At 47.3% G+C, this 12,368-nt stretch overlaps 1 protein-coding gene across 4 annotated transcripts in view; it reads left to right on the forward strand.

The window, feature by feature from the left end:
• FCSK (fucose kinase) overlaps nt 1–12,368 on the forward strand; it is a 115,067-nt gene that overhangs the window by 84,026 nt on the left and 18,673 nt on the right. For 3 of the 4 annotated variants that reach the window (XM_083163808.1, XM_083163810.1, XM_083163809.1), the window contains exons 3-11: nt 1,171–1,308; nt 5,586–5,737; nt 5,842–5,892; nt 5,967–6,092; nt 6,299–6,371; nt 8,843–8,940; nt 9,019–9,099; nt 11,047–11,166; nt 11,450–11,597. In XM_083163808.1, coding sequence (XP_083019934.1) covers nt 1,171–1,308; nt 5,586–5,737; nt 5,842–5,892; nt 5,967–6,092; nt 6,299–6,371; nt 8,843–8,940; nt 9,019–9,099; nt 11,047–11,166; nt 11,450–11,597 — 987 coding nt within the window. Of the gene's footprint in view, nt 1–274; nt 408–1,170; nt 1,309–5,585; nt 5,738–5,841; nt 5,893–5,966; nt 6,093–6,298; nt 6,372–8,842; nt 8,941–9,018; nt 9,100–11,046; nt 11,167–11,449; nt 11,598–12,368 lie in introns of those variants that run through there. The other variant, XM_083163811.1, reaches the window with a different exon arrangement.

Here is a 12,368-nt window from a genome sequence, read left to right on the forward strand (position 1 = left end):
TGGAGAGCTTCCCCTGCCAGCTGTAGTAAGGATATGTTGCTGTATACATGGAGGGAAGAGAGCGCCACCTGCCGGCTGTAGTAATAATCTGCCACTATAGACAAGGAAAGAGCACAACCTGCCGGCTGTAGTAACGATCTTCCGCTATATACATGGAAAGAGCACCACCTGCCGGATGTAGTAAGGATCTGCCGCTATAGACATGGAAAGAGCACCACCTGCCGGCTGTAGTAAGGAGCTGCCGCTATATACATATAGAAGAGCGCGCCGGCTGTGCGCGATAATGGCGCATGCGCAGCTGCACCAGGCAGTGTGGCCACGTGACCCAACACAGCAAACGTCAAGTCCCAGAAGCCGGCGCGCTGTCATGTGACTCCTGTGTCCTGCTCCAGCTGGTACTACACAGGGTGAGTGTCACTATGGATGCGGGGAAGGGGGTCCGTCTGGCTGGGGTCTCTCTCCCTGTACCACAGAGTAGTGCCCACTGTGCACATGGGTGTGAGCAGACACTCGCTAGGGCTAGCGCTCATTTCTCAGTAGAGTAGGGGGTGACCCCAGATCTGTATTATAGGGGGAGTGACCCAAGTTCTGTGTTATATGGGGAGTGACCCCAGATCATAGTTCCCTATCCTCCTGCATTCTGCAGGAGACTCCCTCAAATAACCGCAATCTCCCTCTTTCCCTCATTAGTATACCAATCTCCCTCATTTCACCCAGCTCACATTACACATTACATTTTTTGGGGAAAAAGGAATGAGAGCTAGATACATTTACATTGAATCATCAGCACCATTTCCCAGCACTTTAGCAAGTATAGTATATCTTACTAACTGCTTTGGGGCTCATCTACTCTTGTATATAAGTCACAATCTCTTTTCACAATCTCCCCATATATTTTATTATTTATTTATTAACAGTTTCTTATATAGTGCAGCATATTCCGTTGCGCTTTACAAAGGGCAATAAATGGAACTAGACACGCACTCTGGGTGGAACATGACACGCCCCTCAATGGGACACTGTGCAAAATTCTATTACCAACTATAATCTCCCTGAAACTCGTTTTCAAAAGTAGGCAAGTATGCCCCAGATCTGTATTATAGGGGGAGTGACCCCAGATCTGTATTATAGGAGGGGGAGTTACCCCAGATCTCTCTGTACCTATTGCAGCACCCAGAGACTCCGGCATTGCAGGCGCTGTGTCCCTGCTGCGTGTCTGCACCTTGGACAGGATGGGATCAGATACAGACTGGTCAGTGTTGGTTCTCACCTGCCAGCATAAGGACAGCGTCCCTGCATTTCAGAGAGGTGAGACCACCTGAATGTCTCGCTGTACTGTAACTTTTTCCCCTGAGAGTACACCTGACTGTCTCCCTGTACTGTAACTCTGTATCCCCTGAGAGTACACCTGGCAGTCTTGCTATACTGTATCCCCTGAGTGTACACCTGACTGTCTCACTGTACAGTAACACTGTATCCCCTTAGAGTACACCTGGCGGTCTTGCTATACTGTAACACTGTATCCCCTGAGCGTACACATGACTGTCTCACTGTACTGTATCTCCTGAGAGTTCACCTGACTGTCTCACTGTACTGTAACACTGTATCCCCTGAGTGTACACCTGACTGTCTCGCTATACTGTAACACTGTATCCCCTAAGAGTACACCTTGACTGTCTCGCTGTACTGTATCCCGAGAGTACACCTGACTGTCTCACTGTACAGTAACGATGTATCCCCTGAGAGTACTCAAAAGAAAAAGAGAGGAAAGGTAGTTGTAGCGGATACACTCCAAGGGCTTTTTTTGGGGTATTTATTATGTCATGAGGACAGTCTCGAAGTTAATATCAAAAGTGGGGAATCCTGTTAATCTTTATTAGGTCATGGATTCAGGAAACACCTACTGTAGTTTCGAAATTAGAGAGGTTAAAATATAGGACATACAGCATACATATACACAATACAGTGAAAAATTATTGAAAAAATGAGTGTTAAATAGACTTTAAAATATAGGCAGATGGGGCTGGGAGGTGTGGTGCTTATTCTTGACTTGGGATGAATGCATCCAGGATATGTTGAAGGGAATAATAGTTTTAAGTATTTATATTTCCTTTGACATCTGTATATATAATTGGCTTTATTTAATACATGTCAAAGAAAGATATCCTTGCAAGACCCTTTGTGGGCACTTGTTGAAGGGTAGTCTTGTAGTTAGGTGTATATTAGGGTTCTGCTGATGCGTGGTTCAAGGAGAATCCCACATGGTGGTGTAATATATATATATATATATATATATATATATATATATATATATATATATATATATATATATATATATATATATATATATATTATTGAAGTCTCCCCATATAATTTCAGCATAAATGCCAATTGATCTGATACACTATTATTGTAGCTAAGTATATAATTGGCAGGTTGCCCAGAGAGGCCACAAGTAATAATGTTGCGAAGGAGAGTTAAAGGCCCTACACGCATGCCAATGTGTGTAGGGCGACCTAGCTGTGCTATGTCGGGCCGTTCTGCTCAGCACACAGAGCTGACAGCCCACACACAGAGCGAGCTGTCATCTCTGTGTGTTAAGCGAGCAGACAGCGCCAGTGTTCTCCGGTGGGAGAACCCTGCCGATATTGATGGACACTGTTCATCAATCTCGGCCAGCGACAAAGACGCGCGGGGACGCGCATTGCTGTCTATATAGCCCCCACACATACACCGATGTGAGGGCATTTTCTAAGCGACTTTGCCAAACTAAGCAAAATCGCTTAGAAAATGCCTTAATATCGGCATGTGTGTAGGCCGTATTACATAGGACACCAAGTGGTGTTGAAGGAAACTTTCTGATTATGTCAGCTGATCCTTCACATACATTTTGTATTCATCAAGGATTTACAAGTGCGGGTGTATGCACAAATTGATTGGTACAATTAAAATGAGGAATACATTTTCTGCACCCACTGGTCACAGCCCACTATCTGACGCTATAAACGTTAGCACATGTGTTTCACAATGAATGCTTCTTCAAGTCAAATACATATACTTAGTTGGTAGCATAGCACCCCGCTAGCCAAATTAAATATAGCGGCATATACCCAAATTATTATTATTATATTTTATTTATAAGGCGCCACAAGTGTTTCGCAGCGCCGTACAAAGGAACAATACAGGGAGACAAAGCTTGGCATAACATTGAATAAATAACAAGAATACAGTACAAATAAAGAGCGCCACAGTTCAATACACATTACAGCTTGGATATAAGTAGTGAGGACTCAATCAACATACAATTAAAGGCTAGATGCCAATGATGGAGATGAGTATGCAGACAAAGATGGTCACTGAGTGTTGGAGTATAGGAGAGCTGTGAGTGACATGTGAAGAGAAGAGAGCTTTAACAACAGGAGGGAAGAGGGCCCTGCTCAGAGGAGTTTACAATCTAGTAGGAAGGGGAGACAGACAGATTACAAGAGGTGCAAGCAAGTGGGTGGTGGTTAGATAGCAGGATGTAAACAGGCAAGGGGTCAGAGAACCATCTGGTTTATGCAGTGGAAGGGTATGCTTTGATGAATAGGTGAGTTTTCAGTGCCCGTTTGAAGCTTTGTAAGGTCGGGGAGAGTCTAATGGAGCAAGGGAGTGCGTTCCACTGAAGGGGTGCAGCACGGGCAAAGTCCTGTACTCTAGCATGGGAAGCAGTGATCAGGGTGGAGGAGAGACGACAGTCGTCAGCCGACCGTAGAGGGCGGGAGGGTGTATGAATGGAGATGAGGTTAGAGATATATGGAGCAATGGAATTAGAGATGGCCCTGTATGTGAGTGTGAGGTGTTTGAAGAGGATTCTGTAGGGGAATGGAAGCCAGTGCAGATTTTGTTGAAGGGGAGTGGCAGAATTAGAGCGGCGGGAGAGGAAGATAAGCCTGGCTGCAGCATTGAGGACAGATTGGAGAGGAGCCAGTTGGGATTGAGCGAGGCCAGTGAGGAGAACATTGCAGTAGTCGAGCCGTGAGATGACCAATGAGTGGATGATCAGCTTAGTTGCACTCTGTGAGAGAAAGGGCCTGATGCGAGCAATGTTGCGTAACTGGAACCGGCAAGAATGGGCCAGGGCTTGGATGTGGGGTGCAAAGGAGAGGGAGGAGTCAAGAGTGACACCCAGGCAGCGGAGTTGGGGAACGGGGGAGATGATGGTGTTGTTAACAGTGATAGAGATATTAGTAGGGGGCATAGCTCTGGGTGGGGGAAAGATAATGAGGTCGGTTTTGTCTATATTCAGCTTCAGAAATCGATCAGATATCCAGGTGGAGATGGCAGAGAGGCAGTTGGAAACCTGAGAGAAAACAGTGGGGGACAGATCAGGAGAGGAGAGGTAGATTTGGGTGTCATCCACATAGAGGTGATATTGGAGGCCAAAGGAGTTAATGAGTGCACCCAGAGAGGAGGTGTACAGAGAGAACAGAAGGGGGCCAAGGACGGAACCCTGAGGGACCCCGACAGGAAGGATAGAAGGTGGTTAGGTAGAGCCAGAGGCAGAGACTGAGAAGGAACGGTTGGAGAGGTAAGAGGAAAACCAGTTGAAGACTGTGCCAGAGAGGCCAATGTTTTGGAGTGTGTGGAGGAGGAGAGGGTTATCCACAGTGTCAAAGGCAGCAGATAGGTCCAAAAGGATAAGCAGGGAGAAGTGACCCTTGGATTTGGCTGACAGCAGGTCATTGGTGACTTTCACTAGGGCAGTCTCAGTGGAATGAAGTGGGCGAAAGCCAGATTGAAGGGGATCAAGGATGGAGTGGTCAGACAAGTAGCTGGTGAGACGCCTGTAAACCAGCCATTCTAGTATTTTAGAGGCAAATGGGAGAAGAGAGATAGGGCGGTAGCTTGTGGGAGATAAAGGGTCCAGGTTTTAGTTTTTTAAGAATAATATAGGGTCTCATTTATTTGTGTGCAGATTTGAAAAAAAAATTCTCTCCTCCCCTGAGAGTACACCTGACAGTCTCGCTGTAATGCTGTATCCCCTGAGGGTACACCTGACAGTCTCGCTGTACTATAATGCTATATCCCCTGGGAGTACACCTGACTGTCGTACTGTAATGCTGTATTCCCTGAGAGTATACCTGACAGTCTCGCTGTACTGTAATGCTGTATCCCCTGAGAGTACATTTGCTGAACTGTAATGCTGTATCCCCTGGGAGTACACCTGACTGTCGTACTGTAATGCTGTATCCCCTGAGAGTACACCTGACAGTCTCGATGTACTGTAATGCTGTATCTCCTGAGAGTACACTCGCTGTACTGTAATGCTGTATCCCCTGAGAGTACACCTGACCGTCTTGCTGTACTGTAATGCTGTATCCCCTGAGGGTATATCGGACAGTCTCGCTGCACTGTAATGCTGTATGGCCTGAGAGTACACCTAGCTGCCTCACTGTACTGTAACTCTGTATCCCCTGAGAGTACACCTAGCTGCCTCACTCTACTGTTATGCTGTATTCCCTGAGAGTACACCTAGCTGTCTTGCTGTACCAGATCTCAGTAATGAATGCTGTGTGTGTCCTCTGTATCTTCTCCCCCCCTAGAGCTGGAGGTCAGGCAGCGGCGTGGTGTTCTACCCCCAGGCACCTTGATTCTGACAGTGGAAGACCCTCAGGCCCATGTAGGGAGTGGGGGTGCCACACTGAATGCTCTGCTGGTGGCTACAGAACACCTGAGTGCACGTGCTGGATATACGGTAATGCGGACTGAGTACACATAGTACAAATGAGTGTTAGTCACCTATAGAATGTTGTAGTGCATGTTCCAGCAGAGGGTATAATGTTAGTGATGTTCCCGCAGGTAGTGTCTGCAGATGTCCTGCAGGGGGCGCGGCTGGTCATCCTGCATACGGTGAGTAGGAATGCTGCTGTACTGTACACGAGTACCCATCGCCAGCCTGCGCTAAACCTGTGTTCTCCTGCAAGGGGCGAGATTTCCTGTTTGATGACTGTGGTCGCGTATTCACTGTTCTGCCGCTGGAGGATACCAATGTTCTGGTAGAATCCATCACCTGCAACTTGGACAGTCTGCTGAACACGCTTAGGCACCAGGTAACATATGTGTGATATGTCTGTGGTGTCATGTCTGCTCCAGAATCCCTAGATCTGTACATTTGTCTATGTATTCAGTAATGCAGTGTACCTAGAGATATATATATATATATATATATATATATATATATATATATATATATATATATATATATATATATATATATATATACTGTACTAATGACTTGTTACTGCATCCCACCCAGCTATGTCCTTGCTCCCCCCCTGGGGTCTGGATCTGCAGCACGGATATGACTCTGAGTCTGCGCTCTAATCCGCGTGAGTAGCCTTCCCCTGTCGTCCCACTTTCCTACCTCTCTAACTACATCTTTCTCCATCTTCCAAGCCATCCTCCCTTCATCCATCCCAGTACAGTAAAAGGGCAGATTAGATGGGCCAAATGGTTCTTATCTGCCGTCAAATTCTATGGGCCGTATTCAATGACTTTTATCGCCGGCCACGGTGATTCCGTTTTTACACTCGCCATCAATTCGCCGGCTTTTTTGCGGCGATTCGCCATGTATGGCGATTCGCCGGGACTCGACGAGTCACCCTATTTAACGTGGCTGAGATTCGCTGCCCATAACTGTGAATCTCAGCCAATCCGGCGTATCCCTAAACAGCTCCATTACTGTAGTCAGTGTTTAAGAAATTGCAGTGAAATGCAAAAAAAATGCAAATTACCCTGAAAAAACAATTCCAAAACAGCAGACTGCAAAAGCTGTGTTATCCCCTCAAAGGCCAAACGAAGGAGTGAGGTGGGGAGGAGATTCATGGGTAATTGAGGTGAATCATGGGTAATAACAATGCATTGTGGGAGAAAAAGAAATACCATATATTTATATGGCACTTCTACAACCATAAGATCATACAGGGGCAGCAAATAATATTAGATTACACTTGCAGAGTTAAATTAAACACTTAAAACCAATTATTTCCGAAGTTCAGATAAAAGTTCACCATAAAAAGATGATGAGGGAAACCCGGTGAAGAACGGCGATAAAAGTAAGAAAAAGATTTGCCATCTTTTCATTGAATACACTAATGGCGATTCATGGCGAATCCCGGCGATTCTCAATGAAAAATCCTATTGACAAAGCCCGGCGATTTGCTGCGAATAACAGATGGCGAATTGTCCGTCATTCGCAGGTCGCCATCTGCGAATATTGCTCATTGAATTCGCTTTTGGACCTCCAAAAATCGCCTATACACACGAAAAAAGCACAGATTCGCCAGAAAACATGGCGAATTAGGCTCATTGAATACGGCCCTATGTTTCCTAGGGGTAGATTTATTAATGTGGCCATAAGGTTCTTTATGGGCGCAGGTTCGCTTCACCACTTTATCGTGGTGAAGCTCCCCTGCAAATCGCCCAAATGTATGAACAGAGTGGCCTTCGTTATGAGAGTGCGTTATCCCCTGCTGCCTGGTATACGCTGCCTCCCATAATGTATGTGCGCTGCTGTCCGCCTGTCTTATCTGCGCATGCTCCTGATATTTTTTCTCGTAATACGTACCCAGCGCATGCGCAGTTTTCCATGTTAGGCGCCGCTTGTTGGTCTCCGGCGGCTTCAGATTAAAACTGCGCATGCGCTGGGTACACGGCATCCCCTGCGAACATTACCCGGCGCATGCACCATCAAGCGGCGTTAACATCCTACAACATGAGACCCGCTTCGCCAGATCATTCCGGCGTAAAGGACAAGAGCGCAGAGACGCACGGAAGATAAAGAAGTTTCATAAATTGGGTAGGACTCTTGAGCACTGTACTTAAACTAGTACATGCGCTACGTCGCCACCCCGCACTGCCGCCGTTACAGTACATGCACAGCGGGTTTAATAGATGAGGGGAAGCGCTTTTCTCTGCTTTAGCGCAGGCGGATAGCCCATATGCCCCACAGCGCCGGATGATAAATCTACCCCTATGTACACTTCTGGCTACCCTCTTGTCTTCTCGCCAATCTCCCTCTCTGACCTCCCCATCTCCCTTCTCTCCTGGCATATTGCCTCCTTGCCGGTGCTAGTTTTCTGGATCTCTGATGCGTGAGGTTGCTGATGACTGCGAGGAGATAGCTCAGAATTGTTAATAGATTTCTATTCGCTATCCAGGCGTGGATCTATACGCCATTCTCGAACATAACCCCGACCATGCTACTGATCTGAGACAGGCTGGCACTAACATCCCACGCCCCCCCCCCTAGTTTTCATTCTAGCACCCGCTATCTTTGAAAACCCATGCAGTTCCTCCTTCCTGCCTGGGGTGTCGCTGTCTGCTGTAGTGCTTCTAGCACAGTGTGGTCTGTATATCAGCACTTATATGCAAACCAGGCCTGTGCTAGAAACACCACGGCAGGGAACAGGAACTGCATGGGTTTTCAAAGATAGCGGGTGCTAGAATGAACACTACACCCCTGATTTACCCCGACACTCCCACAAAACGGCCGGTTACTTCCCCCAAATGCCGGCTTCCTGTCAATCAACCTCTGGCTGCTTTGCATTTTTGATCCATATGCATTTTGTTTTGCGCATTGCCCTTGCCCATGCGGTATGCATATGCTAAACATGCGCAGTCATTTCATAATCGCTTGATTTGCAAATTCTTCTAATTAGTGATTTCTCAGACCCCGTGTTTCCTCCCTGGCGGGGACCTTTCTACCCCTTTCCAGCCTATTCCTTGTCTCCATACTGTCCTCCTTCTCACTACACAATCCTGAGCTGCGTTCTACTGTACAATGTGCTGTAATGTGCAGGAATTAGCTGGACACAGTTTAGGGGAGCCCGCGTCATCGCTCTGCCAGGAACGCCAGACTATGCCCGGAAGCATGGAGTGTACCTGACGGATGAGTTGGTAGGTGGAGGTCAGCGACATGATGTTAGATACGGACTGTGACAGCAGGTCTCTGAGTGTCTCCCATCTCTGTCACAGGGGGACGTGAGAGACATCATATACCGCGGGTCCAGAGAGAGAATCCAGAACTGCATCCTCGAGGATCAACATGTTCCGCTGGTACTTTATCCTAGGTCATACATGTCTGTATCTGTGATCTCAGCTGTCCTGCGTCATACGTGACGTGTCTGTCTGCATGACCACCTAAGGATCCATCTAAGAGTATACACACCTGCATCGATAGAGATGAAATGACTACAGAACATAGCGTGTGGATAGGGTGGGGTGTGCTGTAGATGTATGGGGGCTAATATACAGTATGTGTGATATATATATTCACTCTGGTGAAACCCTGCTGCTGGCTACTTCTCTATGATCCCTATACACTGATCAGATCATACATCAGATTTATCGGTTGTGAAAGCCATTTGAACTGTCTGCTGTGAAAATTCATTTGAATTGCCTGCTGTGATACTTAAAAGTCACATCTATTTGATTCCGAGTATTGAAAACCCACTGGATTGTTACATGAAATTTATATCTTCAGACTCTATCGGTATAGAACTCTTATAGTGTCTGCTGGCTATGTTATCTGCCCCTGATAAAGTCAGGATCTGACGAAACGCGTTGGGCTACTCTCTACTGAATAGAACATTATTCATGTGAAGCTGTAAAACATATGTGCCATTTTGTGTATTAAGCAGTTTTTGGTACTTGTGAGTTATCCGGGCTGCCGATTTTTTTCATCGCGCCCGAAATCGTGGGCATCGCGTCGGTCGTGGCCGTTATAAGGAGCCGCGACGCGATGCCCACGATTTCCCATAGACAGTAATGTTAAAAGACACGATGGACCCGATTTCCGACACGATTTCCCATAGACAGTAATGTTAAAAGACGCGATGGACCCGATTTCCCATAGACAGCAATGTTAAAATAAAATTACAATGTGAAATTGGCCAATATGTTTTAAAAAAAAATGTTTCATGGCCCCCCCACCACCGTTAACGCCACCCCGCTATTGACGCCAACCCGAAGCGTGGCGAGCGGCGGCGATACGCGTCCTCCGACCTTTTCATGCCCTACTATCCACTAGGGCGTGGAGTGAGAATAGAATAGTGTGGCGAGCGCAGCGAGGCGAGCGGACACCTTCACAGGTATCCGCGTGCCCTTGCGGGCTTCACAGGTGTCCGCGTCCCCTCGCGGGGCTCGCCACGCTTCGGGCTCGGTGGCTCGCTGCGCTCGCCACACTATTCTATTCTCACTCCACGCCCTAGTGGATAGTAGGGCATGAAAAGGTCGGAGGACGTGTACCGCCGCCCCTCGCGGGCTCGCGCTCGCCACGCTTCGGGTTGGCGTCAATAGCGGGGTGGCGTTAACGGTGGTGGGGGGCCATGAAACATTTTTTTTAAAAACATATTGCCCAATTTCACATTGTAATTTTATTTTAACATTGCTGTCTATGGGAAATCGGGTCCATCGCGTCTTTTAACATTACTGTCTATGGGAAATCGGGTCCATCGTGTCTTTTAACATTACTGTCTATGGGAAATCGTGGGCATCGCGTCGCGGCCCCTTATAACGGCCACGACCGACGCGATGCCCCCGATATCGTGTCTTTTAACATTACTGTCTATGGGAAATCGGGGGCATCGCGTCGCGGACCCTTATAACGGCCACGACCGACGCGATGCCCCCGGTTTGGAGCTAAATCGTGGGCATCGCGTCGGTCGGGTGTCCTTAAGTTAACCAAACTTAAGGACAAAATCGGCAGCCCGGATAACTCACAAGTACCCAGTTTTTATTTGTATGTATTATTTGTGATACCCCATTAAGGGATCTTTTTCACTTTTATATTAAACGGTCAAAACCGAATTGTTCTTGTTTGACATTGGATAGCGCCCTCTGGAAAACCTTCCTTTCTATATATATATATATATATATATATATATATATATATATATATATATATATATATATATATATATATATACTCTTCCAGCACACAATGAGACCTGCTGCACAATTCTGACACTGATCTCCCTCTCTCTCTCGCCCTCCCGCTCTCAGGTGTCGGGAATAGTTTTCCTCTCCTCAGAGACTGCAGAGCGATTCCTCAGCACTCTCACCTCACCCCCGCTGGATGGCTGCACTTACCAGGGTCTGGACTCCGGGGCGGAGCCCCTTGAGGTAGGCGGTCGGCCCTTGCTCTGGTTATGACAGATGTAGAGAGTCACACGCTCAGTCATGATTCAGATGAACGTTCATTTACTTAGATCTATAGGTGTGCGCGCATGGGGAGGGGGTCAGTGAGTGGCTGGGGCATATTGGGGGGGGGGGGGGCTGTCAGTGGTTTGGGCGTAGTGGCTGAGGGGTACAGGGGGAGCTGGTAGTGGCTGGGGCTCTCGGTAGCATTCTGGGACAGTCTCTTGCTCACAGTTGGCCACTGAAGATGTGCGCTCACCTTTCCCAGGTGTCTCTGTTCCTGGACGTCCTCATGAGTATGTGTCGGGATGTCAGTAAGGAGAGGTTCCTGAGTGGGGATTCTGATCTCAGCGACAGGTTAAGAAGCGCCCGGGCCGTACTCTGGGAAGAGCTTCATGATCTCCCTCTGACCATGGGTAAGGTGTTACCTTGTCTGCAGAGCTTACACTCTATCTGTGTACAGTAAATGTATCTGTAGTATAATTGCTTTTTAACTGGAAGCTGGAGAATTAAATCAGGGTACTAGAAGGTAGCTCCGCCCTCTGTGATTCTGTAGCTCCGCTGCCTATGAATCTGTAGCTCCCCCCCACCCCCAGCGACTTGCTGCTGTCACTTCATCAGATGGGAGGGTTCTGGTCTATAGGACATTTAGATTGTCAGCATAAGTAAACTAGAATTTGAAGGCAGATCAGAACTACTTCATCAATATGTATATTATTATCGTTTACTTATATGGCGCCACAAAGGTTCTGCAGCGACTAGCAATATAGGGGAGGAGGAGCCTGGGCGGGCCGGTTGCAAAAGGTTCAACCCGTTTGGTGCCAGGCTACTCCAACCCTACACCCAGGGTTAAATATTGAATTACAGTACAAGGCAATTTACCAGAAGTACATGGTAAATAAAGACATCAGGAGACAGGACACTGATGTAATTATTAGGGCATGTTGAAATTGTGAATGTCAACTGTCCCTGCATCATCATTACGGATTTAGGCTGCGGTTAGGGTTAATCCTAACATAGGGATAGGCCAGGGTTTATGTTTAGGATTAGGCCGGGGTTGGGATTAAACCAAGGTTATGTTTAGGATTAGGCCGGTATTAGGATTAGGCCGGTTTTACGTTTAGGGATAGGCCGGGGTTTGTTTTTAGGGATAGGCCGGGGGTTGTGTTTAGGGATAGGCCGGGGGT

This window comes from Crinia signifera, chromosome 11 (assembly GCF_055691185.1).
Source record: "Crinia signifera chromosome 11, ASM5569118v1, whole genome shotgun sequence".
Classification (NCBI taxonomy): domain Eukaryota; kingdom Metazoa; phylum Chordata; class Amphibia; order Anura; family Myobatrachidae; genus Crinia; species Crinia signifera.